Raw genomic sequence first — 27,513 nt, 5'->3', positions numbered from 1 at the left:
AGATGTTATGCAGTAGCCAAGGTGCAGGACACAATTGCCTGTCCTTTGACATCCCAAGGTCCGCGGGGAGAGGATTAGGGGGATAAGATTGAAATTTGCTTTATTGAAAGGGAAGTTGACTTGAAGTGCATCTGAATCCCTTTCATCTGTGCGATTGCTTGAGCAGCCAATCAGGACTGAGTTGCAAGGTGTTAAAAGTATCGGATAGTGTTCTTCAAGCTGTTCTGAGTTCTCCACGTACTGGACAAAAACAGTCCGCTTCACCTGACATCAAGCCAGGCCAGTTTGACAGTCTTTAGCAGACAACAAGTCAGGCCAGTCTTTAGCAGACAACAAGTCAGGAAAGTCTTTAGCAGACAACAAGTCAGGCCAGTCTTTAGCAGACAACAAGCCAGACCAGTCTTTAGCAGACAACAAGTCAGGCCAGTCTTTAGCAGACAACAAGTCAGGCCAGTCTTTAGCAGACAACAAGTCAGGCCAGTCTTTAGCAGACAACAAGTCAGGCCAGTCTTTAGCAGACAACAAGTCAGGCCAGTCTTTAGCAGACAACAAGCCAGGCCAGTCTTTAGCAGACAACAAGCCAGGCCAGTCTTAAGCAGACAACAAGCCAGACCAGTCTTTAGCACACAACAAGAGCTGTGGCAAGCAGATGGTTTGTAGCCGTGCAACATCTGCATTGTGTCATTCCAACAGCGGTCTGCGACTGGACACCACAGCTTGCCCATACAGGTCACCAGGGCCAGAAGCGAACGTGAGCATTCACTTCACACTGGAGTCCGGTGGCCTTGAATGCCAGTAGCTGTGGATGACCTGCGCCGTGCAGGGTCTTTGCCACACTCGGGCCTCCCGACGAACTAGTGTCGGACAACAGACTCCAGTTTCACTCTGCCTAATAATTCAATGAGTTGCTCCAAACCCTCAGCATCAACCATCGCAGCACTCCACCCCTCTGGCTTTCTGGCTTTACGTCAATGGTGCCATCAAATGCCTCGATGACAAGGTTGGAAAAGCCTTCCTGACTGCTGAAGTCACAGGGCAACATCCTGAAGCCACCTCTGCATTCCTGGCTATTGGCATACCGCCTAACGCCACATCCAGCAACCATCGATTGCTCCAGCTATCAACATCTTCGGCCATGCACCAGCGATGGCAAGCCGTCGATTGCTCCACAGTCGTCTCCAGACCTGGAAGCCATTCTCCAAAGCGACCAAGAGTTCCGAAAACAGCAATGATCTTCAGCTAATGTTCGCCGGCAGGCCAATCAGGCACACCTCGAGACTACCAGTCCTCCACTGCAATGAAACACCAGCCAACAAGCTAGCTCTCCCTGGGGAAACCAATCCATTGATAGTCAATAGCACCACACTCTCCACCGTGACAATGCAACGTCCCATTATGCAGCAGATAGAGACATGTCACTGTTCTTTCATCAAGCTGTCGACCACAGTCGTTCCCCGCGAAGGGCCTGCTGACACAAACACTCCTCCTTCTCGTACCAAGTTAACTTGCAGTCGGTCTTAGGATTCAGGGTGCAGAAAGCTGCCCCCCCCCCCCCCCCCACCACACACACACATCACTTCAACACATTCAATAATGATACGGCTGCAAACATCACACACACCACACATGATGTAGTACACAACATGGCTGCAAACATCACACACAACATGGCTGCAAACATCACACACACCACACATGATGTAGTACACAACATGGCTGCAAACATCACACACACCACACATGATGTACAGTTGTGGCAAGTGAAATCCGACACTTGGCATAAGGGACTGCACCATGCAGTCTGCAGCCCCTGCATACGTACAGTACATGTGTTACATACAACTTTATCTGTCTGATGACAAAACTCGTACTCATCACAGTCAAGGTTCAAAAGGTGCTGGCAAAAATGAATGGGGATTGGATACCAATAGGCAATACTCCTTATGTGTACCATGTTCGTGAACTGTGTGTATCTACGCTGTGACCTTTCGATCTGTTTTGGATGCATACGGCTCTATAGTACAAATTAGGTGCAGTGCATTACATCATTGGTGTCCTTTTGTGGCGCTGTCCCCTATGGCAAGTGTTGGATTTCACTTGCCACAACTGTAGTACACACAACATGGCTGCAAACATCACACACACCACACATGATGTAGTACACACAACATGGCTGCAAACATCACACACACCACACATGATGTAGTACACACAACATGGCTGCAAACATCACACACACCACACATGATGTAGTACACACAACATGGCTGCAATAGTCATTGCCCAAATTTGCTAGCAATTCTTTGAGCAAAATATCGGATGCGCAAGTTTCCGGCAACTTTTGAGCAAAATATCGAGTTTTGGTGGGCTTTTCGAAAAATCCAAGGCTTCTTAGGGACTTCCTCAACACAATCAGTCACCAAGGTTGAAAACAAGCGCAAAAGTTGTAGAAAACAGACTCGTGGCTACATTTCAGTGGAAAGTTGAGCAGCAGCAGGAGCTCAATCAAATATATCGTCGTCATCAGCGACAATTATCGTTGAGTTTTCCCTAAAACTCATTTCATCTCGAGCAAAACCAAAGCAAAATATCGACGGAGAAAGGAAATGCCAAGCAGAATATCGAAATATTTGTGGCAAAATTGTGCGGCAAAATATCGATGTTGGCCGAGCAAATTTGGGCCATGACTAGGCTGCAAACATCACACACACCACACATGATGTAGTACACACAACATGGCTGCAAACATCACACACACCACACATGATGTAGTACACACAACATGGCTGCAAACATCACACACACACACACACACACATGGCTCTTTGACTTACAGCGTGATCTCTGACGCTCGGATCTGCACAGTAGCGCAGCAACAGGCTGACAAGAGCGAACGATCGCTGGCGACATGCCATTAGGAGTGGTGTCTGTCCATATGCATTCCTGACACGTACACACAGCATGGGACAACAGCAAGATCAGCTCTAAAATTTAATCACAGGCTTTTACTTTTGGACAAAATTCGAAAACGTTTTATGAAAGGTCCGTGGGAAAATAACACGGACCGTTCATCAAATATTTCAAATTGTGTCCAAAAGTAAAAATAAAACTATAGGAGGCTAGAGAAGGCGCTTCTCCAGAGATTCACCGAAAAACATTTTCAAATTTCATCTCCACCTCGTCGATAAACTCAAAAATGCAGTCTAAATTGCCCTTAAAAAGTTGTACTGCCCCAGCCACCTTAATGACACTGCATAACCTACACAACCCACGCACTTGAGAAGGGGAAACCCACCAAAATGGCAGAGCTTGTGCACATGACACCTCTCCAGAGCTATATGCACCCAGTTCAACCTCTGTGAAAGTGATGTGCAGATGTGAAACCCTGCCTTAAGGTGGCTCCTACCCCTCGGGTCCAATTTTTTTTTTTTTGAAACGTGGCTACAAACGATTGTACTTTGTTCCGTAGGATATCTAGTGTACGGACATAAAATTTTATCAAGTTCTACCGGCCGGTTTCACTCGGGGGAGGGGCCAAACATAGCATACTCACAATTGCCAATTTAGGCCAAAAAACACCGGAAAACCACTTTTTTGGCCGTAGCACTCGTAGTTACCCCATTTTTCTTGATGTCCAACATCAGGACAGTAGTATACTTGCTAAATACCAGCATAAGCTTTAGAAGTGGGTAGAATTCTGCTAGAAGGTGACCTTTTTCTCTTTTCGGAATCATCCCATTTCAGCGCACACGTCCCACATATTAGCCCCGCCCACAAGTATTTGACACTGGACTTGCCCTGTATTTGATGGTTATGCTATCATACCCTAAAAATGGTACTGTGTAGCAAGTTTGAGCAGGTTCTACCGAAGGTAACTCTTGAAATAAAACTTTGAAGTGTCAAGTGATGCCATATTTTCAAGAATCAGCACATTGCACTGGGACATTGTCCAACGCCTTAGAACCCCTGACTCCACCATATGACAGATACGTATCTTGCAATAATTGATTGCAACATCTTCCGAACATAGTAGTAGAGCTTTGGATCAAGTTTTAGCAGTTTCCACCGAAGCTAACTACCAAAATAAAACTTTGAAGTCGCCCACATACTAAATGCAATAGCTGAGCATGTGCATTGAGTGTATGGTCTAAAGGTTTTACAACTAGCTCCAATGCGGCAGATACGTGTCCTACATTACTTGATTGCAACATCTTCAGAACATAGTAGTAGAGCTTTGGATCAAGTTTTAGCATTTTCCACCGAAGCTAACTACCGAAATAGAACTTTGAAGTCGCCCACATACTAAATGCCATAGCTGAGCATGTGCATTGTGTGTATGGTCTAAAGGTTTTCACAACTAGCTCCAATGCGGCAGATACGTGTCTTACATTACTTGATTGCAACATCTTCAGAACATAGTAGTAGAGCTTTGGATCAAGTTTAGACAGTTTCTACCGAAGCTAACTACCAAAATAGAACTTTGAAGTCGCCCACATACTAAATGCCATACATGTAGCTGAGCATGTGCATTGAGTGTACATGTACGCTCTAGTGTTTTTCACAACTTTCTCCAACATGAAGCCAATACTGATGTGGAATTTTTTGACTGCTTTGTCCACAACACAGTGCTGAAGCAATGCACATTGGGCACTTTCTACTGGTAATGCAATTATTATTATACAGTGTTTGCTGCCAACATAGCAAGCAATACTGCTATACTAAATGCGTATTCCATTGGGTACGGTCCAATGGCTTTTCACTTCGCATCTAGCCACTGTTCTTCGTGCATTACTTGAATGCTTAGTCTCCATGGTAATGAAGCTAAGAGCCACACTGGAGAAGTTTCTACTGAAGCTAACTACCAAAAATGTAAAATTTCCAAGATGCTACTATTACATAAAGTAGCTGTGTGCAATGCCACTCTGTTGAACACAGTAAGCAAAATTGAGTCACTAAAACCCTATTTGCCAGATATAAGCTGTTGAGACTGATAGCAGCTGAGCTATATGATCTGATATGGATGGCGGTTCCACACTGACCAGCACATGTACACGTGCACAGGCAGAAGAACATACAAGTAATACACCTAACGTTACTTCGGAGTCCATCATGTAAATACAAGCGTATATACAAGCATCACTCCTGTTCTCCACAACCTGCAGTCCTGGGCCACTCCAGCTGGTCAGAGTGCAATAATTTCTGCAGCAGGCTTGACTTGGAAAGCTAATCACAACTGCCATGGCTGCAACATGAGTATTACCAGCGCTTTTACAGCGCTACTTGTATTATATTATTGTCAATCCATTGTGGTGCATGGCACTCGTTTTCAACAGCCGAGTTTATGTCATTAGTTGCATATCCAACGCCAATGAAAAAGAAGGGGTGGGACAAATTACCACGGTTCAACACTAGTCATATTGAACGGCGTTATACCATGCCAGGCGCGCACACAAAACGCCCGCGCGAGTACGCATGCATATACACACCCGGGTAACACACATTCGTGCGACTCTACATAGCCTGCACTGTCGTTCTATGTCATAGGAGTGAGTGCACACACCTATATATATATATATACATGTAGATTGCCTAATTTTGCATACGTAATAAAATTGTGTAAGTATACACACATGTGCGTGCACATATAGATAGACTCAGCGGCATACGCATGAGTGTGTGCCGATAGGGCCACATGCCAATTATCGGATTAGTCTGTGAAAGTTGCACGGCACGACAAACTTTCGAACAGTCTAAAGATATGACACAATGAATGTGGAATACCCACCAGTGTGTAAGACCATTTCATACCTATTTCGCAGCGTTTGTGATTTTCGGAACGTCCCTGTTGATATTTGATGTCCTCACTTGGTTGATGACACAGTCACAAATTATCAAATTCACCTCCAATGCCATACAATCTGCGTTCCGCGATACATGTACAGTGAACGGTGTTGAGGAAAGCCATGCAGCAATAAAACAGTCGAGACTCCCAACCAGAGGATACAATTCAACAGCGTATTGAAGTACGAATTGTTGTAAACAATTTTCAAGACACAATTACAAAATTTGAAGTGCGTCTTGAAACGTGTTTGAAGTGCTTCGATGTATTTACCTTCGACTTCCCTGAATCGATCCATCCACAGCTACCCGACGAATTTACCAGTCAGTGCGGGAGATGATCGAGCAAGTTATATTTGAAGGTCGCGAGATGTCAGTGGCACTGGCAGGAAATTTACACAAGCGTATTCTGAAATAATTTTCTAAGACTCAGGCATGATTCAAGAGCGGACTTTGATTTCTCCCTTCTTATAGTACGAGCACCAGTCGACATTGCATTCTTGGAAAATCTTCTGCGAGTGCTGCCTTCCCCTTTCATAGAAAGAACGAGTGAAGAGGGACACTAGCAGAAGGTTCTAGCTAGGTCGCCAGAATTGCAGAAAAGCGAGAAGACGTTTCCTACAACGATTGATCGCACAAAAATCATCGCTACCGAAAAATTTACTGAAAATCTACACTTTTCAAACGATGCGCGCGCAGAGGGTGTGAGCCACCTTAACCTGGAATAAAGTGTCCATTGTGCGAGCAAGGATGCATACGCTGAGCTATACTGTAGGTACAGAGCTAAATACACGGCGGGTAGAGAATGCACTGAGTCATAAAATACCTACTCCTGGATAAAGTCTGCGACTGCAATACACATGATCTCACCTGACATTGATATTGGCACCAGCTGCTAACAGCTCGTACACCACGCCAAGATAGCAGCGATCGACAGCTGAGTGGATCAACCAGGAGTCACCACGACACTACACACACAGTACAAATGAATACAAATACACATGCCATATTTTACGGTGTGTTCGCCGCACTTTAAAACGCATTAAAATGCTCTAAAACCGCCCCTGCGGCTTATACTCCAAATACTGGGTGTGAATCGACCAGTGCTACAGCACTCCATGCATATAATGACTGTATGGTGTCACTTGACTACTTTTAATGTCCTGCAATCCATCATTGTACTAGTGCCAAGCTTCCACATGTCGTCAGTTCGGAGTGAAGGACGAACTAGGCAACTTTCTCAGAACTCGAGTCGTGCTTCCCAACTTTCTCAACCATTGGTAACGTCTTGTATGTACCGATAGTCCGATACCCATCAGGTTAGGTTGCTCAATTTTTTTAAAGTTGGGAGTGCGGCTTATACACCATATGTAAACAAAAATACGAACTTTGGGACCCGAAAAGCTCCAATGCAATTACTGCACCGCTCTCGAGGGGGCAATGGAGCAGGTGCGTGCACACAAGGCAGCCCATTCTAAGGCCAAGGATTGCCAGGCAGCTGCAGATGCCAAGGAGCTGCTGGAGGATACTGATAACTGCATGCAGCGAGCTATCGCTATTGCTTCTGAAAAGAGAGCATCAAATTGGCTGGCATGTCGTCCCCTGAAGCGCTATGGCTTCAGTTGATCCAAGAGCGCATTTAGGGATGGCCTTTGCCTACGGTATGGCTGGACATCATCCAAGTGACCATCCAAGTTGCCATCCAACTAGCGGGTTTGCTGAAGGAGGTGGCCCATGATGCGGTCGTTGAACCCTGCCTAGAGCCCCTCATTGTTGAAAGGTTCGTCCATCGGTCAGCCGCCACTGAAGATTCCGCCCGCCTGGATGTTCCCGCAACTGGTTTGTGGGGGAATAGGTTTGAGCCCACCTACTTTTACATTCGCGTTTTCAATCCTTTTCAGGGCCGTTGGAGTCGGTACGACTGGTACGACCATGGCCGTACCACTTCTGGCGACTGGTGGTCACCGTGAAACGCTCAGAAAAGTCATAAAAAGTTTTGAAAGTTGGAGATTTGTCCAGAGTCGATCGGCGCGTCGTACCTGTACCCCTAGGCCCTGTACCCTACAGGCTACAAGACGCTTGTGCTAAGTTTGAGTGTACAAGTCGTAGCACCTCAAAAAGTCTACATGTACTGTACGGTAGATCTATGCACGCGTAATCGCCGCTTGTCGCGTGAAAACCACTACTTTTGTTGACAGCCTAGTACGCTGGCAGCACCCAAGTATCACAACTGGCGTGAGCACGGGCTGTTTGCGGCACTCATGTGGATCGATCCAGCGCATACGGACCACGCGAAGCCACTTCCAGTCCTGCACCATCCAGAGTAAAGAACTTTTTTTTAATACGACACGGATCGCACGTGGTATCCTGTCTTTGCACCTAGTTTGGGCGCTTGCGGCTTGGTTCTGGAAACTGCTTTACCTCCTCGCGAAAACTTGACTGTTGTTTGTATGTTGAGTCACAAGGCTCAGTAAGTTAGTTGTCGTGATGCAGGATGGATTCCGGACCAGATCGAAGACAAGCTGTTCCAGCCCCGAGATTTTGACTTCCCTAAACGTAGTTTCGGCATCAAAACTGTTGTGTGGCAATCGTTTCAACCGGTATGGTTCGACCAATTCCCGTGGCTTCACTGGGATGTGCCTCGTCTAGAGTATTTTGCCATGCATCCGTGCGTCAAGGCGCAGCTTTCTCTCCACGAACAATGCCGATTCGTGTTTTATTTCTTCTGGTTTCCAAAACTGGAAAGAGGCGAAGAGAGTTATGGCGAAGCATAGCGAGTCTGGCTGCCATACCGAGGCTGTGCAGCGGTTGATGGAGAGTCCTAACACCACCAGGGACGTTGGAGAGGCCCTGAACTCCCAGCTGTCTGTGCAGCGCCGTGACAATCGAGAATGCCAGCTCCAAATTCTCTGCAGTATCCGGTCTTTGGCCTGGCAAGGATTGGCTCTTCGCGGCACATACAAAGACGGTGCAGAAGTCGACAGCAACTTCATCCAGCTGCTGAGACTTGTGTCAGAGCAGGATGATACGCTGGCGAAGTGGGTGGAGAAGCGCACAGACAAGTACACAAGTGCTCCAGTGCAGAACGAAATCCTGAAAGTGATGGCCATGAGGATCCTGCGTCAGCTGGCCTCGCACATCAGGGGCAAGTTCTTCTCCATCATGGTCGACGAGACAACACACTGCAGCACCATGGAACAGTGTGTATTGGTGATCCAGTGGACAGACAACGACTTAGAGCCACAAGAAGACTTTGTTGGGTTCTATGCCATTGATGTAGCCAATGCAGAAACTGCTGTTGCAGTCATCAAGGACAGTCTTGTTCGGCTTGGCCTGAGTTTGAGCGACTGCCGGGGCCAGTGCTATGATTGAGCAGCAGTGATGAGAGGAGCGCGGAACGGTGTGGCCAAGCAGATACTACAGGAGCAGCCCAAGGCCATCTTCACTCACTGTTATGGCCACTCCCTTAATTTAGGTTGCCAAGATCTGGCCAGGAATGTCTCACTTGTGAAAGATGCATCGGATACCACCTTTGACTTCAGCAAGCTGCTGAAGTACTCTGCCAGGCGCTCTGCTGAATTTTCCAAGCTGAAGAAGGAAATCGCCCCGAGGAGCCAGGATTTCGCAAGATATGTCCAACTCGATGGACAGTGAGGGCATCGTCCTTAAATAGCGCTTTTGTCAACTATGATGTGCTCCAAGCCAGTGGAACGCTTGAGGGAAATGGCAAAGTATGACCAGGAAATGTCTGCCAAGTGCAACAGCATGCGGCTCCAGCTCTCATCATTCAACTTGTTTGATGTTTGTCTAGGTCAGTTGATTTTGAAACTGGCTGATAACCTCAGCATTGGGGAAGGCCAGCAGATGGCTCAGAAAACCATCGCAGGCCTCAAGTTGCTGAGACAGATGAGGAGTTTGATAAATTCTGGAAGAAGGTCACGGCCAAACAAGAGCAACTGGACGTGAATGAACCACAGTTTCCCCGCAAGCGTCGAGCACCAGCCAGGCTTCAAGATGGATCATCAGCACCTCACTTTGCGAAATCAGTTGAGCACCACTACCGTCCAATATACTACCAGGCCATCGACTCCATTGTGTCTGCTATAGAGGAGAGATTTAACCAAGAAGGCTTGAAAAGCTACCTTCTTCTGGAAAGTCTGCTCCTCAATGCTGCATCTGGCCAAAAGATTGAGCAGCAAGCTGTCAAAGTGGAGGAGATCTGGGGTGAGGATTTCAATGTGCCTGTTCTCCGCAGCCAGCTCCTCGTTCTAAGAGCACACTTCGCTGCCACTCCTGGTAGCAGTCCGTCATTGAATGACATTGTGGAATACTTGAAATCTCAGGCCAGCCGAGACACATTCATGAGCGAAGTCGTCACCCTGGTAAAGCTGGTACTGGTGACGCCTGCAACCAATGCAACCAGTGAGCGTTCCTTCTCTGCTCTTCGTCGGCTCAAGACGTACCTTAGATCCACGATGACGCAAGAATGGTTCAATCACTGTGCACTGGTGCATGTTATGAGGGATGAGTGCGACTCACTCGACGTGGGGGACCTTGCTGAGGACTTTGTCCAAGGCAATGATCACAGGTCCCAAGTATTTGGCAAGTTTCGGTAACTTTGAGTGCACTGAGCCTCTGTGCCGCATGTTCCCAGACTTCTGTGTTGCGCTATCTCACACAACGTTTCATTGTCCGTGCTGCAGTGCAATTTCAATATCCACGTTGCAGTGCAATTTGTTAATCCTCAGGCAGACATCAATCTATAACTCAGCTGTGTTGTGATGCCACCCATTTTGTTTGTTATTAATTTTCTCAACCAGCATCTGCGCTGCTGTATGACCTATTACTATTCGTGCTGTGGCACGATTCATGGTTAATTTGGCAGAAGTTGCAGAATGCTGGACTTGCTGTACAATGTTCAAGATATGCATCAGGGGTGTTTCTATTGCATAGAATCCCATTCTGATCTTGGTAAAGACGACTGTTCACGAAGCCTCCGTTCCCTTGGTGGTGCTGAAGACTGCTGTCCTGTCTGCAGTGATGCCAAGACCGTCATGGTTGGCTCAGCACCCAGCCCCCATCAGCACGCTTGCCTGGTTTCCCCTCAGGGGTACGTGGCTTGCGAAGAAAATCTAAGACCCATTTGGCACGATTAGATGGCACACACTATCGAGGGATAACCCTTACTGGTCCTAGAGCCATGCTCTTACGCTGGTCATCCGCTGAACGGTTGCCTAACGGTGCAATCTATTTTAGCTTCACTTTTCACCTGGTCCAATACCACAGCTGCTTGCCATACAAGCTAAGCAACATATTGCTCCTCCTAACTCGCTAACACCAAGACATCTCGTGTAGTAACTTAGTGTAGAGTGGAGAAGTATGTCCAGTGCTTTTGGAGGAAAAGTCTGCGGGTTCGAACCCCGCTTGTGCTTCGGGGTTTCATGCCGTCAGTTCGTGTAAGAAGGTTGCTATTGCCATCTTGGACAACAAAATAATACGCCATCACACAGACCCATTTCATCTCATCGACCCTCTGCTTGTCTGCCCCAAATCGACAAAACAGAGTCATAAAAAGAATGCATGCCACCACCAGCATACAGGACAGGTAGGGCACAGCAACAGCGCACTTCTTTTCTCTTCCCTGATCTTTCGCAGCTTCAAGATTCCATCTTTACTAGACTGCGCCCCAGCCACACATCTTGCATGGTAAGACTATGGACGTACCCAATACTCCATAGTCAGTGTGATCCTACACTTGACAGACTAGTCCTGATGAGATGCCACATTTATATCCATGCGACCACTCGGATCAACAGGCATTTCTTAGTAAACAGAAATCTGAGCCATCTTGATTTCCCGTGCTACTCCTTGGATAGGAACTTGATTCGCCATCGCCAATTCTAAACATCGGGGATGTAGGCGCTCCTATCTTGGAAGCACTCTGCACAGATGTCTTAAGACCCTCGTCACTACAGAGTTCATCACATAGTACTGTCTGGTGCCGGAGAGCGGCAGTCCAGAGTTGTAGCCTAGACCATTCTTATTTCTCATGTAGAACTGTCTATATACATGAAGTTGCGCCACTTTGTACATAAGCATTATTAAGGGTATCCTGTCCCTGGTAAAATTCTAGCCATTCGTTCTTCGGCACATCGTTCTTCGGTGCTAGATAGTAGTGTAGGCGTGTGTGTCTTAATACCCCCGTCACTGCAGAGCTCATCATAGGTGTACCTACCTAGTATCTATCTATCCATAATACGATTTCCTACTTCTCCAGTCTTTTCTATGTGTTACAGCTGGTGTTGAACAGGAGGTGCCAAGTCATGGAAGCAGCTATACATCACCAGCAGCACAGTACTACAGCCCCCATTCATAGGCTGTCTTCCCAATATTCAGCTTCCCATCCCCATTACTCACTCCCTTCGTCTATCGAGCCATTCTCTTCGTGAGACCCTAAGAATGCGTCCCAAGTAGTTAAAACCGCAGGAGTTGATGGAGAGATGACAGAATACACCCAAGATCTGGATCAGTAAAACCCATCGAAGCGCCGTGTACCATCGAACCCACCGGCATACTCCAGATTGGCCATGGTGGATAAAGTAGCAGCAGCACCACCACACACTTAGTCAGTGATGTAAACTACAGGCCTGCCCATGTTGCATAACCACTCCTGCTATCCCAGACAGTCCCATGGAGTCACCAACACAACTAGACACGGGTGGCAACAACATTCATCTCGCTATGAGACTCTCTCTAGCTCTCTCTATTGCTGTCTCTGTCTCTTCTCTTCTCTCTACTCTAATCTGTGGACCGTCTTCATCGTTGACAGGGTTTGTGTTTTCTCTGACTACTTTATGGTTCTGTGCTCGTATGTAGGGCCTGTCCCCTTGAATTCACTGCACTCAAACCCGTCCTTTACCATGACAGACAAAATTGCTTCTGCACAAGCACTGCATGACATAAGTCACCGCAAAGCTTCAATGTGTCCTCTTAGCACCACGCTCTGAGAGCTTGGATGAGCTGCTGTGTACCGCTAAATTCATCACACTTTCATGTCTATAGCTACAACTTGTTCTGGGTCGCTGATTTCCATTGACGCCATCATATCAATAACGGTGCATACGCAAACATGTAACGTTCAATGCCTTTATGGCCAGGGCCCGCTCTCGCTAACAAGCTACGCTAGCATTTCTCACCTTCTCTCTACTCAAAATCCTTTCACTTCCCCGCATTCTCTTTCACTTTATTCATACTACTTCCAGCTCGTATCCCAATACCCAGCTGTATCAGTGATTCAGAAACCTCTGGTTGGATAAGGTACTTCCACTGTATCGCCTCTACTTCCCGTTATTCAACTTCCCAGTAATAACTCTATCGCACACATTGTTGGTGAAAACGCATACCTACATGTACAAGTACTCGTACACACACCGTCCCTCTTGCAGCAAAGACAGAGTTATAAAGCTGGCAACGAACACGAGGGACAAACACTCTCTCCAGCTTACTTATTAGTGACCACCTTCAATGTTGTCTCTGCCTCCGTCTTCCCTCCCATCTTGTTACTAGCCGCTAGTGATGCCACGAGCGCTAATTCCCACTACAGCAACTGCTCACTCAAACACCAATGCAGGTACCAACCCATCGAATAAAGTAATGTTCTACTATTCACCATATACACCATTACACGAGCTGCGCTTTGAAAGCTTGCACAATGCCTTGCCAACTTATCAACATCAAGACATCAACATCAACCAGATGCCATAGCTCTCCTCTGCAATAGGTTGGGGCAGTCCTACTAATAGCACGATGGCGGGGTTGTGCACGAAGTCTAGATACATCGAACCTTCGAAATTCAATTGGTTGAAGCATTGTTCGGCCAAAGAAGTTGAGACAAAGAAGTACTTTGAAGGCAGTTGGTGCAGTGTTGGGGATCCCAGTTGCTTTAACTCCACTCTATTCACCTGAACAACTAGGGTACAGGGATGACTGTAATGCACTTTGGAGTGAATGTACATCATACCGGTAAGTACAGAGAATGTCTATCTAATAATGTACTTCGGAGTGAATGTACATCATACGTACATAGAGTGTCTTAAAGAGGCCTTCTCGCGACCAATGCTGGAGTATACCATACACATACATGGATACAATCAGCCCCAGCATCCCTACCATTGCTCAATACCTTGCAGCATCAGACCGTGCACATACATCACACATGTACATGGATACAATCAGCCCCAGCATTCCCACCACTGCTCTCAATACATTGCAGCATCAGACCCTGTACATATATCATACATGTATGTACATTATGTGGAAACAATCGGCCCAGCATTCCTACCATTGTTCAAAACCTTGCAGCAGCAGACCCTGTACATCATCGACCCTGGTAGTACCCACCAAGGATGTTACGCCCGTATGGAAAGCCTCTACCCTCGGCCACCTTTGCTAATTGGCCTGTGGCTACAACCTTCTCATACTGTGGCGGCATGGTTCTCTCTGTACAGTATCACACCAAGCACCGTGCCATACCCAAAAGTTTAACTGATTTTCTCTGTCTCTCCGCCTCTTGCTTTCTCTGTGGGTGTGTCTCTCTGCCTCTCACTCCTTCTCGGGCTATATATCATCTTTACTAGCCTTCCTTTATCGTACCATGCCTGCGAGGACCAGCCTAGCCTCTGTGCACCCAGAGAAGCCGCTATCTCATACGCAATTGCAGCAATCGAAAGCCACTGCGCACTGTTGAGTGAGCGGTGTCCACCAGCCAATGAGTGGTGCCAGCCACACGCGTAATTCCCATCTCACGTATGTGTATGTCACACTGTGTGACTCATCCAACACACAGTGTACAATGTGAAGTCTACCTTTTCCCAACCCGTCACGTATCCCACTCTCCTACTTTCTTACTCCCTTTTCCTATGCAACTCTTCCCCGTGATGCTTGGGCTAGCGCCGGTGATAGCAACCCAATACTAACTCTGTAGAACACCAGTCTACATTGACGTGTCCTTTTTATAGCACTGCTGGTGTGTGATACTGCAGGTGATGCCCCGACGGAAACTAATGGTGTGTTGGGTACAGCTCCCTAACACAGCTACCTCTGCTCAATCGGTCGTACCTCACCAGGTCCCATGTCTGCTGCTGCCAACATGAGTTTCCCCGCAACGCTGGTTGTCGAAGTGAGTTAGCGCAGAACCCTCCCCTGGCACACGCCATGCAGGGCTTGGAGCCATGCAGGGCTTGGAGAGTTTGTCACAGACCCTAGAAGCCCAGATCCTATCCGCTCGCCTCCCCTGAGCAGCATCTTGCACGTTTGCCAATTGCCAGAATAGAAAACGCCTGGACATCTAGACAGGTCTTAGGTGCATTGACACAAGCCAAGTGACAGGTCACAATGGTAGATTAGACACTCAGAAAGTGTTATTACAGCAGTGTACACCAGTCAGTGTGCTCTATTTGGGTAGAATATCCAGTCTGCACGCTAGCTTCTGCGCTAGTGTCTCCAGTCTGCACGCTAGCCTCTGCGCTAGTGTCTCCAGTCTGAACGCTAACCTCTGCGCTAGTGTCTCCAGTCTGCATGCTAACCTCTGCGCTAGTGTCTCCAGTCTGCATGCTAGCCTCTGCGCTAGTGTCTCCAGTCTACACACTAGCCCCAGCGCTAGTGTCTCCAGGCTGCACGCTAGCATCTACGCTAGTGTCTCCAGTCTGCACGCTAGCCTCTGCGCTAGTGTCTGCAGTCTGCACACTAGCCTCTGCGCTAGTGTCTCCAGGCTGCACGCTAGCCTCTGCGCTAATGTCTCCAGTCTGCACACTAGCCTCAGCGCTAGTGTCTCCAGTCTGCACACTAGCCTCTGCGCTAGTGTCTCCAGTCTGCACACTAGCCTCTGCGCTAGTGTCTCCAGTCTGCACACTAGCCTCTGCGCTAGTGTCTCCAGTCTGCACACTAGCATTTGCTGTCTCCCCAGCGAGAATGTCCGGTCTGCAAGCTAGTCTCTGCGCTCTTCTCCACTAGAACCTCTAGTCTGCACGCTAGCCGCTGCACTCTCCTCAGCAAGAATCTCCAGTCCGCAAGCTAACTTCTGCGCTCTCCTGCGAGAATATCCAGTCTGCACGACAGCCTCTCGCCTTTCCTCCGTGCACCTCCATGTGAGAATCTCCAGCCTGCTCGCTAGCATCTGGGCTCTCCTCCGCTAGCACCTCCAGCCCGCAGACCAGCCTCTGCGCTCTCCTCCGTGAGAATCTCCAGTCCCCAGATCAGCCTCTGCGCTCTCCTCGGCTAGAACATCTACAGTGTAGTCTGCCCACTAGTGCAGCGCGTGCTCTACATGGCTGGGATCGCTAACCTGTCACTTTTCACCAGATTAGTCCCCAGACGGTTTATATACACTGATATATGCCAACTGCATGATGGTGGCTCCCTTCAATGATGCACCTCCTGTCGCCTCATGCTCAACTCCAGATCTGAGCACCAGCCCTCTGCCCGCTGACTACTAGCCCTCTGATTAGCAGCCCGCTGCCCTCTGAATACTCTCCCCCACCTAGCCCAACTTCAAGTCACCTCAACTACAGAGGTTATCCAAGTGACGGCAGAGATCTTGAATGTATTATATTGTACCTCCTGTAAACCACTCACCCCTACTCGGGCCCTTTGCTACGTCTTTCGGGCTCTTTGCTACCTCTGTTTCGCATTTGGCCACGTCTTTCTGGCTGGCACTTTGCCACCTCCTTCTGGCTCTTTGCTACCTTTCTTCGCTGCATAGAGAACACCAGAACTAGATCTGTAAATATGGATGACCTTTATTGGCCAAGTACTAGCAGCCTGTTGCTAGTACCATCAAGGCTGCCAAAGACGTTTCCCATTGAACAGTAACTTCTACGATTCCAAGATCAGATCATCCTTCCAGCTTCATCGCCCAGTTTGCCCATTAGAAAGGTCATTCAACAAAAGATGTCCTGCACTGTGATGTTCATTCCTCGACAAGAGCAAGAGGCATCCGACTGTGCTCAACATTACTATGATTGCCGGGATCTCTTTTATTAGGTTGTGTCAAATAGGTGCATACGCCCTTGTTCTCGGGTCACAAGCAATGTTCACTGGGACATGTTTGCCTCTGTAGTACACACTGGTAGCAACAGACGGGTACCAGCAGAAAGTGCTCTAGGTCTAGCTTGTTTCCTGGTTGATGTGATGTTGACCCAGGAGTTGTAGATGTAGATGATAAGTTACCGTACGGCACTGGTTGTATGTGGCACCTGATCTTTGGTTCAGTCAAATCCTTGTGCTTCAGTTCTCCTATACTCTTGTCACCATCACTTGAGAAACAAGGCCACACTATGACCACTGCAAAGACCACAGCAATGAATACTCACTATTTACCCCCAGTGAATAGCAAAAGCACATCCAATCCACCACTTGCGGGTAAAAGCAACTTCCTATTATGAGAACCTCCCGAAGATCGGTACTGCACAAGGTGTGATTGTGGATCACCTGCTATCCTCGCCCCTACACATAGACAAAAGTACGCCCACCCACACGTACGCCCACCCACAGACACAGACACGCTCACCTGCACACAACCCAGGATTGCAAATCACCCCAGCGCAACAAAACCTGTGCGCAGGAAAACCAGCATCCCGCCGCCAATCTGAGAAGGTGAAGCCTTTCAGGTATCACATCTCACTCCGACACGCTAGAGGTGCACCTTGCTCCAAACATCGACTTTATACCCTCCGGATAATGTCTTTACACAAAAGAATGTAACTCAGCTTAGAAGCCAACATCCATGGTTCTGTAGCAAGACCAACGGTCTTGAGCGTGCCACATACATGTATGTCTGTGCCACCAGCATTGCAATTTCCCCGAGACGAAATCAACCATCACAAAGTGACCAAGGATAACGCTACCCTCGTTCTTGCCTATTGCAGCCCGTTCTGGAAGGAGCGTGATCAATACAAGGCAGGCATGGTTGTCTAGGTTAATCACCAAACTGCTTTCGGAAACCCTGATTCCATGCATCTGCTTCTCACAGTACCATTCAAGTTGCAATCGGCCGTGATCACTAACCCCAAGTCTTTCTGGGTAGTACACCACCAGGGATCCTGCAGCAACCTAGATGCCTTCCTGGTGGGAACTACAATCACTTAGTATTGTATCTTGATGCGAGACACCACCAAGCCCTTGAAGGATCCCGCAGCAACCTAGATGTATTCCTTGTGACAACTGCAATGTAGCAGTAGCTTGATGCAAGTGTTCACATAGCTCCTAATGTGCCACCGGCTGCTGGACGATGACTTTGCCACAGAGAAAAGCAATATAGTCGAACTTACTCCCAGAAGATGTTCGAAGCCAGCCAGTCCGTACAGCACACACCACGTGACCAATCTACCCAATGGGTCGCCCCGCACTTGTTGTTGTTGTTGTTGTTGATTTTTATTTTGCTTCGCAAGGCCAAACGGGCAATGGTGCCCAATTCTATGGAAGCGAATTTCAAAAGGGAGAGAGCTACGGGGAGAGAGAGAGAGAGAGAGAGAGAGAGAGAGGGGGGGGGAGGGAGGGAGGGAGATGATAAGCAATTTTGTAGCGTCAACAGAGCGATTGTGCAGTGTCAATAGAGCGATTTTGAAGCGTCAACAGAGGGAACACAAAGAGTTCATAAGCGCACAAGCACGCAGAGCAATTTTGTAGCGTCAACAGAGCGATTTTGCAGTGTCAATAGAGCGATTTTGAAGCGTCAACAGAGGGAACACAAAGAGTTCATAAGCGCACAAGCACGCAGAGAAGAGTAAATGACGTGGTGTGTGGACGGGAAAAGTCAGACAGAGCATTCATTGCAAGGTGTAGGGGATGGAGGCAAGCTTAAATTGCTGGGCAGCCTTGATCTCCCTTACACTCCTTGGGAGAGCGTTCCAGGCCAAGGCTGCCTGAAAGGCCAGGCGAGATCTGCCGGCTTCTGACTGTGCCGAGGGGACAGTGAGGCCCCTGGAAACCTGGTGCCGGGTGGTGCTGCCAGCTGATGGTGAGAATAGGTCCTGGAGGACACTGCTGGCTTTCCCATTGACACAGCGCCACACCAGGACGAGCCGCTTCTGGGCGTAGCACTCCCGAACTCTGTACAGGGACATCCGTTCGAGCAGAGGCTGAGCCGAGGTGTGAGGCGGCAAACCGTATACCGCTCTCGCCGCTCGGTTCTGCAGGACCTGAAGGCGATCAAGCTGCGAAACCTTGAGGGACTGTCATTAGTATCTACTTGATCTCTCTGACCATATTACAAGCATACATGTGCTCAACATGAGCTTAACGTATCAATGTTCATCCCGCCGAACAACGGCCCTGTGGCGTTACAACCCGGCTCACTGGAATAGGCCACATGTCCACAAACTCTCTGACTCTTCTGTTAGGCTCAACTGAACTCATCTGTTAGGCCAGGATCCATCACATTCACCGAGGTACAGATCATTTGACCCCACCAAGATGCTAGCAACTCCAGCAAGAGACCCACGGATATAGACACCGGAGTGTTCTACCGCCGTTAGTGCCAAGACCAGAGCCGGGAGACACACGACGGTGGGGTGTTGCAAGCAAAATATCGAAGGCCCGTTTCCTGCATTCCGTGAACAGAGCAGCTCAGACACACGCCTAGCAAAGTCTGAGTGGTAGAACATCATCACCGCAAGCAACCTCTGAGCATCTTTAGGATAAGACTAGCCTGTAAACACAAACGACTACTACACAAGAACAATACTACACAAATATTCCAAGATGACGAGACCCGGTTGGACACACGTCTGCCTCCATCACACGTAGGCAGCCTGGCTTCCTCTGCCCGGTAATTACACCATGAAGACAATGACTTCCCTTCCTTTAAACACTGATAACCTGACCCACGCCTGGCCATCTTGGAAAGCAGACCCACAGCTCTAGCCAGTACACGTCTCCATGTCTGACTACCCATTGCCACTTGTCCCGGCTTCAAGCATCAAATGCCCAGGGGTTCTGATGAAAGGTGGAATAGGATGGTGTTTCACGCTCAATGCGGTCCCCAGACAACACAAGATCCGGCTATGTGGTAAAGACAGTTAAGACACTGTGCTCGCATATATAACACTCGGTAGGAACAGCAACGTACTGTTGAAACCTTCTACTGCGACAATCTCAGAAACACAATGTCATGCCCGACTAGTGGTGGCTACACGCCAACTGTCCCAACATTGTACCAATCAAAGCAGGGGTTCTTCAGGTGTGGTTGCACCCATACCCCAGCCATACCTACCCTGCGCCTAGCAAGGCCACATTCTGCAGGCCCCAGGCGCAGACAAGAACCTATACTGACGACACGGCTCTGTAATTCGCGTACTCGAAGTTTGCCCTGATCCAAACCCAGGCTATGATGACACAGTATCCATTCGCGTCCTCAATGAGTAGAGACAGAGACGGGACATGCAGACCGCACCAACAAAGTCACAGAGCATAACCGCCACCCGCCACAAAGCCCCACAGAGTGTCTCCTCTCATCTCCTCACTCTCTCTCTACCTCTGTTTCTCTGTCTCTCTGCTTCTCTTCGTCTGTCTGTCTTGTCTATCTTCGTCTGTCTGTCTTGTCTATTGCGGTGTGTGTGTCCCCTCTGTGTCTCTGTGTGTGTGCGTCTCTCTCTCTCTCTCTCTCTCTCTCTCTCTCTCTCTCTCTCTCTCTCTCTCTCTCTCTCTCTCTCTCTCTCTCTCTCTCTCTCTCTCTCTCTCTCTCTCTCTCTGTATATGTGTGTCTGTCTGTCTCCGTCTGCCTCTCTCTTTGTCTGTTTCTCTCTATCTCTGTCTCTGTCCGAACGACTTGTTACCGGTAGCACTGAAACGACGCAGTGGGTTGTCCACAACTGTCCACCACCAGCACTGGACATCTTTCAAGCCAAACACCATCCCGACCTCCTCTCTCAACAAGATCCGGACCCAGCAAGCATTCATCATTCCACTATGTGAATATGACACATACATGTAGGTGAGAATGGTGCAGCCATCTCCAATCTCTAGCAACTGGATCACATCCTCCACTGGAGGGCAGTACCATGGCAATACCGCCTGGTTGCCCGTCAAATCATCAATGACATCATAGCCCAGAGCTATGTCTACCAGTTGCTGTGCTTCAAGAAGCCCCCCCCCCCCCCCCCCAACAGCTCGTGATCACGGTCCGCCTGTTGTGGGGTTACGTTTCCATATTCGGTCGCTTTGGAAGTAGAGGTTATGCGAATGATGTCACGGTGATGTGTGAGCGGAACCGCTTATGGGCGCTGTGTATCCAGCGAGAGTCGGCTAGTGCTTCGCTGTGCAGCAACTTTACCAAAGTAGATCAACTAATGATAAAATTGCATACTAGTAACCTATAACTGTCCCTGCGGGAATTTGCAGAAAATCCTCCAAAACTTGCGCAAGAATTTGCGGCAGAAAACAACAAAAAATGCGGCGAAAAGTGCGGAAAGATGCGGAACTTGCAAGGAACTCGCGGAATTATTGGCAGAAAATTGCGGATTTGGGCCAAATCACGAAATTTGTTGTATCCTTAGAATCGCTATTTGCGTACTGTGGAAATAACCTACGTACAGGATCACGGAAAGCACTGTATACTGCGTGAAAAATGCAGAAAAATGTAAAAAGAAGTGGAGAAAACAACAAAAAACGCGGGAAATCGCGGGTTTGGGCCAAAATCGCGAAATTTGTTGCATCCGTGGAATCGCGATTTCCTGGAGGGACAGCTATAACTCTATAACGGTGGACATGATGAGTAGTCACTCTGGTGTCACTCTGGTTGCTCTCTGGTTGCTCTCTGGTCAACGTTGTTGAGACGAGCTTGTTGTTCACTGTTCCGTCTAGTCAGTGTAGCTAGTTAGAGTCAAAGCTGAATGCCGCAGTCATGAAGTCTCCTTCTCCACTGGGCAGAGTAAGGTAAACAACCCTGAACCGGCTAACTTGTGTCTTACGAGTGAGTGTGAGTGGCGCTCTGCCCCCTGATACAGATCTCCAGCTATCTTCAGCAGCATAGCAGTCTCGATTGTCGAGGTGCTCTGCCTCAGTCGTCGGTAGGGAGAGCACTTTTCCACACTTCCCTGAAGGCCCATCAGTCACTACTCCTTGAACCTTGAACTTGCCCATTGCCAATGATAGCGCTACTCACAGTTATATCGACGTACTTCAACTGAAAATACGGCGTGCTAGTGATCGCACGCTGGTGCTGGGCTCTCAGATTAAAATAACTTCAAGGATTACACGAGGTCAGCATGGAACGTGTGCCAGAATGAGAATGACAGACGATTGTGCAAAAAAACCGGGCGGCCACAAAATCGCGTAGTCCGCAGGAGATAGCATGATGTTGGGACACAGCCAGAAGAGCTGGATTGTTAGCATACTCTGCACCAGGCCCCCCAGGACTGAGCAACACGTGCATGCTGCAATTCCAAAAAACTTGACCAAATGAGTGACCTACAGATTGTGATTTGTACACTATCTGATATGTGTTATGTTGACAGCATACCACAATGCGGAGACACGTTTAACTACCAAGCAAGGCTTGAATAAAATACTGCCTGACATCTACAGTACAATACTGATACTCAGTGCACATGAATGGCAACGTACTATGAAGTTTGGTGATATGCCTTTTCGGAGAAGAGAGCCTGCCGAATGCACATCTCCATGCTCAACAGCGGTTATGAGTCTCCTGCACTCACACACAAGCAGGAAGGAAAATAAATACTGCTCAGAGAGCTACACTGTATGTAAACTAGAGAAGAATGACTTACTCCTGAGCGTTCGTTCTGCTGTAATGTCGGTCACTCGTCTCCCCAAAAGTATCAAAGAGATTGCGAACTCTACTAGCCATCGCGAGGCTAGGAAAAATTACAACGTGAGGTGCATCTACGAACAATGAGCATCTTTGCCCATCGGGGCAAAGTGCAACACTGGTTTTGTTTTCACTCTACTAGCAATGCAAATTGAAAAGAGGAAGAGAAATAAAATGCTACATGAACTTCGGAAACTAATGTTACTTGATTCCATGGCTCTCGTTGTGTGCAAGCATGATCTGCCTTTCTGGTTTGAAATGCCGATTCAACGAAAATGATGTTCAAGGCCGAAAAGGAACTGCGTGCAGCTAGCTACACACACGTACACGTACATGTGGCCTATCGAGTATCGTCTACATGCACGCGCATGCATGCTGCAGACTGAAAATGTGTATGTTGTAGAGTCTACGTCGTAGACCTGGTACTCTACCATGATCTACGTAGACTAGACTATGGACCGTAGATCTATGGTCCAAAGTATGGACTGTACTATCCAGATTATCTACGATGCCTTTGACTCATTTTGAGGCTTTGGCTTTGCAAGAGTATGATTGTGCTCACGTTTGAGACGCACACGCACGCGATACACAAGCTAGCCTCACACACAGTATCCCTATAAGTATTTTGATGTGGCATCGATGGCGCCGCGCCGGCGACTCGCATATGTAGTACGATAGTTTTATTAATTTTGTGCCAAATTGTGGGCCGATGTATGTAGTGTCTCAGAACTGATGTAAAGAGTGAAAACTAAGACTAGTAAGAGCAGAGAGGTGCCATGGGCATAGGCGTGGGCGGCGGTTGTGAGTAGCTGCCTAGATTGCGACCTTCTATTCTAACCGTGATACAACTTAGGTCAGGAATTGGGCGGACTGCTGGGTGCATCTTTGCATCTGGCAATGCACCATGTAATGCGTGAGTAATTTTATTGGCCATGTTCAGGATCTATAATATTACCAGCATTACAACATGTCATGTACATGACATTGTGTACTCTTATACTTATAGGGCTTGAAAGTGCTACGTCACAGCACAGCAACAATTTCAAAAATTCAAAAACTGGATCCACTTGGATCCAGTTTTTGTATGGATCCAAGCACGTTTCAAGCGGTCTTACTCAAGGTGATGTAGCCAGTGAAACTGACTGATTTGGCTACTGGGGGCGGGGTGACAACTGGTGGCGAAGTAAAAGTTACGCCTGCATACGGCATGAGTGGGTTGCTATGCACCAGGGAGTCGTAAAATATTTTACGACTCCCTGCTATGCACCCACATACTAAGGCAATAGCAAAGTCACACCTTTGTGGATCCAAAATAGAAATCTGATGTCAACTTACTACTCCCTGGCCGTTTTTGACGTCATCACTTTCAAGCCCTATTAGACCAGCTGCAAATAAAAAGGAATTTCCTGAAAGGTTTCCGTGGATATAAAAAAAGATATGAAGTTGTTCTAAGTTCATAAAAAAAGATACTCACACAATACCGTTGGATTTCGCGCAAAACGGTCCGTGTTGAAGTTAGTTGGGCATTGATCTTACGTGCATATTTCCTAAAAATCATTGTGCGGCTCTGAAAATGAGTACAGTCCGTATCGCCTATAAGGTTGGCGGCTATAGTAATATACCGGATATAGCGATCAATTTCTCAAATTCATTTTCATTTGCCATAACTAAATATACACAGTTATCGTGTATAGTAATAATCGTCTATAGTAGTATATCGCCTATAGTGATCAAATTCATATTTCAAAAGACCTTTATTACCGTAAAGTCCGGAGCAAACGCCCACCCCATTTTTGCAAGATCTGCTGGCCTGTACACACTGACCCCATGCACTGTCACCACTACTGTACGAAAGTGCATCTCACACCGTAGCGGGAAGAGCACTTTGCTACGGTAAACTATGTCCACTTTCCGGGTTTCAAAATTTCTTTGGGCACTAGCCACGAGCTAGCTCGTAGTGATTTTATAATGATGGTTGTTTTATTTCGCAAATCCGAACCGGGTTTTCTTCCGAATAACAAGGTAGCGAAGAACAGAGTATTGAAGGAACCAAATACACTTCTGACGGTGTTTCAAGCCATCATTTCGAGATCACACAGCGCCCAAAGGCAAATCATCGGTTTTTCTCGGGCACTTCGGAGTTTTCAACAAGTTAGCAGCGGCTTTGTAGGTGTAGCTTCTGTGACATACCCTGTTCGATTTGCAACTGCAATACTGGGACCAGTCAAGTCGTTGACTGACGCTTTATCAGAACAATTTCTGTTCCTGACTGCGACATCGTGGCACCGCACAAATTTCTACGGCATTACTCGTACCACATGGAGAACGAACTACCACAAAGACAACACATTTATCGAATGAAAGGAAATCTCGACAGAAGTTATTTCTTTGCAGGAAGATAATGACAATCGTTTTTGCACAGCCTCCTGGTAGGACGTAGGCAGTTTGTAGGCATTACAGTCGTTCTCGTACGCATTCGACCTTCATGCCAGTTGTTTACAACTATATTGACCTGAAAAAGACGAAAATAGTATGGACCCGCTGGGGTGGGCGTTTGCTGCGAAGTGGGCGTTTGCTCCGGACTTTACGGTACATTATTTTTGCATCGGTTATAGTGATTGATGTAAAATCAAGCGATATCAGAGGAGAACAGGGTGTTACTTCTTCGTGAAGAACTTGTCCAGTGAGTGTTGTTTGGTGAGTTTTGCTCGTACAAGTTGCCAAAATATGCCTCCATCATGAGGAAATGCTTTTTTTTGTGTCAGGAGCTACAGCCAGCTACATGACATTGTACATGTATGTAGTGCGTATGTGCACGGCGCGCTGAGTCGTTTGATACCCCACTCGCATACATTGCATGCAGTATCGATCATAGTAGTATATCGCTTAAGGGCCGTCCGTAAATATCGATGTTTTTTTAGAGACGATATTGGTGCTTCTCTCCCTTGACCCCCCCCCCCCCCCCCCTCCCCCCAGAAGACGCACATGTACATCTAGATCATGGAATCAATATTTTTGGATGCTCATTTTTTCCTTTTTTGTCAATAATATGAACCCAAGAATTTTTCAAATCCTTGTTCAGACAGTGAAGACTGGAAACTCTTGTGGAGTTCGTCCGTGTTTGTTCGCACTGCCTCTACGTCTTGAAAAAGGTCTCCTGCAGGCATCGTTCGGCCGATTTCCACAATCAATAGCTCATTCTTTTGCTCTTGAAATTCGCCATGGGCGTACAGCTTCCAATTTTTGATTTTGTTCTTGTGTCGCGAGTTTTAGCTCCGCGAACGGAAGCTGGTTTCACATTTCTTGTACAGCCATTTAGACGTCCGCGTGCAGGGATCGGCAAAACTTCAGATATTTACATCGATATTTTTCTGATGCTCGAAAAGACGCACATGGCTCAAACCCCCTCCCCCCCCCCCCCCCAGACGCACCAATATCGTCTCTAAAAAAACATCGATATTTACGGACGGCCCCTTATAGTGATAAAATGCTCAAAATCAAACATCAACGCTATAGGCGATACGGACTGTACTGTCTTGTATGTAAAAGGGACTGAGGAAGTTGTCACAGTGGCCTGACGAGGAAGTTGTCACAGTGGCCTGACGAGGAAGTTGTCACAGTGGCCTAACGGCCCTAAGACCAACAACCGTCTAGTCACAGAATGAAAATCAGACGGTCACTTTGCACACGGTTCAAATCGGCTGATGTCCGATGATGGCAAAACTCCTGAATTACATGTGCATCACTTAATTCACTTTAGTGATGAATAATGCAAGCAGGATTAAAAAAAAAAGAGGGGTAAGTAGTAGCAGCATTCGGCCTTGTCCAGGATTCAAAAAGCTGCCCAACTGAGGCTGAGTCAGTTGTACGCACTACATGTATAGTACTATGGCCGCGTGAAGTTGCTGGTATCGATCTGTATCAGCCATGATGTACTATGATTGAGGAATGAGGCTCCGTTACACCACCACCCATGTAGAAGATGCACGCTGCTGTCGCCATGGACTCTTGACTGGAGCTATTACTAGCATGCGCTTGAAGCCAGCTGCTGTACAGTAGAGTCGCGCGCTGAAGAACGTGGAGCCCAAGAACGTCCAGCCTACGCCACAGCCTAAAGTTAAGAACGTCAGTGTTGGTTTTCTGGGAGCTTGTGGGATACGTTATGATTCAGTACGGATTGTTTCTAAGAACGTGCTATAAGAACGCAGCCAGATTGCTGAAAAAATAAGAACGTCCCAGGCTAGCCCCTTGGAAACAACGTTCTTGGACGCACGACTCTGCTGTAGTTCTAAACAATCACACTGCCTATCCCTTGTACCGAGTGCTTTGTGATACGTTTGTGTGGAGAGACAGACAAGCAAGATGAATTTTATCACGCCCGGCCCTGTTCCAGCTCTGCGGCATTATGCCTATTGATGATGTGACCCAGAGAGTGTAGCAAAGATCATGACTTAGAGAGGGAAGAAAACCTCATCACGGTTTGCCTCTTCACTTCAGCGTGACACGGCATTTCGGGCAATCAATCACTCGGATATGTGTCATTCTACTGGTCATTGAACGTGGCTGTGCCTGCGGTTGCTGCTCCTTGTCCCTGCGGCCCGGCATGTGGTGATAGTGTATGAATTGCCTATCTGACATTCATGCTGCTTGACCATGAAGTAATCGGGTCATTAAGAGTTAGGTTTTAGAATCGTCCCGTCCTGATGATACAGTAGAACATTGATTATCCGCAATGATCCGGGACCGCACGTGAGTATCTGGAATCGGATTGTGAGTACAAAATACCACACCTGACACAATGAAAACCTAAAGGTATTCCATACATACAGTCAAATTATACATGTATAAAC

General features: G+C 47.6%; 1 protein-coding gene across 2 annotated transcripts in view; it reads right to left on the bottom strand.

Annotated features, from left to right (window-relative positions):
- LOC135810074 (uncharacterized) overlaps positions 1-22,916 on the bottom strand; it is a 52,231-nt gene extending 29,315 nt beyond the window's left edge. For both annotated transcript variants that reach the window (XM_065323542.1, XM_065323543.1), the window contains exons 1-4: positions 22,623-22,916; positions 22,459-22,540; positions 6,709-6,806; positions 2,835-2,943 (exon numbers count right to left, since the gene is read on the bottom strand). In XM_065323542.1, the coding sequence (XP_065179614.1) occupies positions 2,835-2,943; positions 6,709-6,806; positions 22,459-22,540; positions 22,623-22,702 (369 nt within the window). In that variant the 5' untranslated portion in view covers positions 22,703-22,916. The remainder of the gene's footprint in view (positions 1-2,834; positions 2,944-6,708; positions 6,807-22,458; positions 22,541-22,622) is intronic.
- Positions 22,917-27,513: the final 4,597 nt, after the last annotated feature.

The sequence above is a fragment of the Sycon ciliatum genome, chromosome 2 (assembly GCF_964019385.1).
Source record: "Sycon ciliatum chromosome 2, ocSycCili1.1, whole genome shotgun sequence".
Lineage (NCBI taxonomy): Eukaryota > Metazoa > Porifera > Calcarea > Leucosolenida > Sycettidae > Sycon > Sycon ciliatum.
Note: the sequence above shows the minus strand (reverse complement) of the source record. Positions and strands in the feature narration are given on the sequence as shown.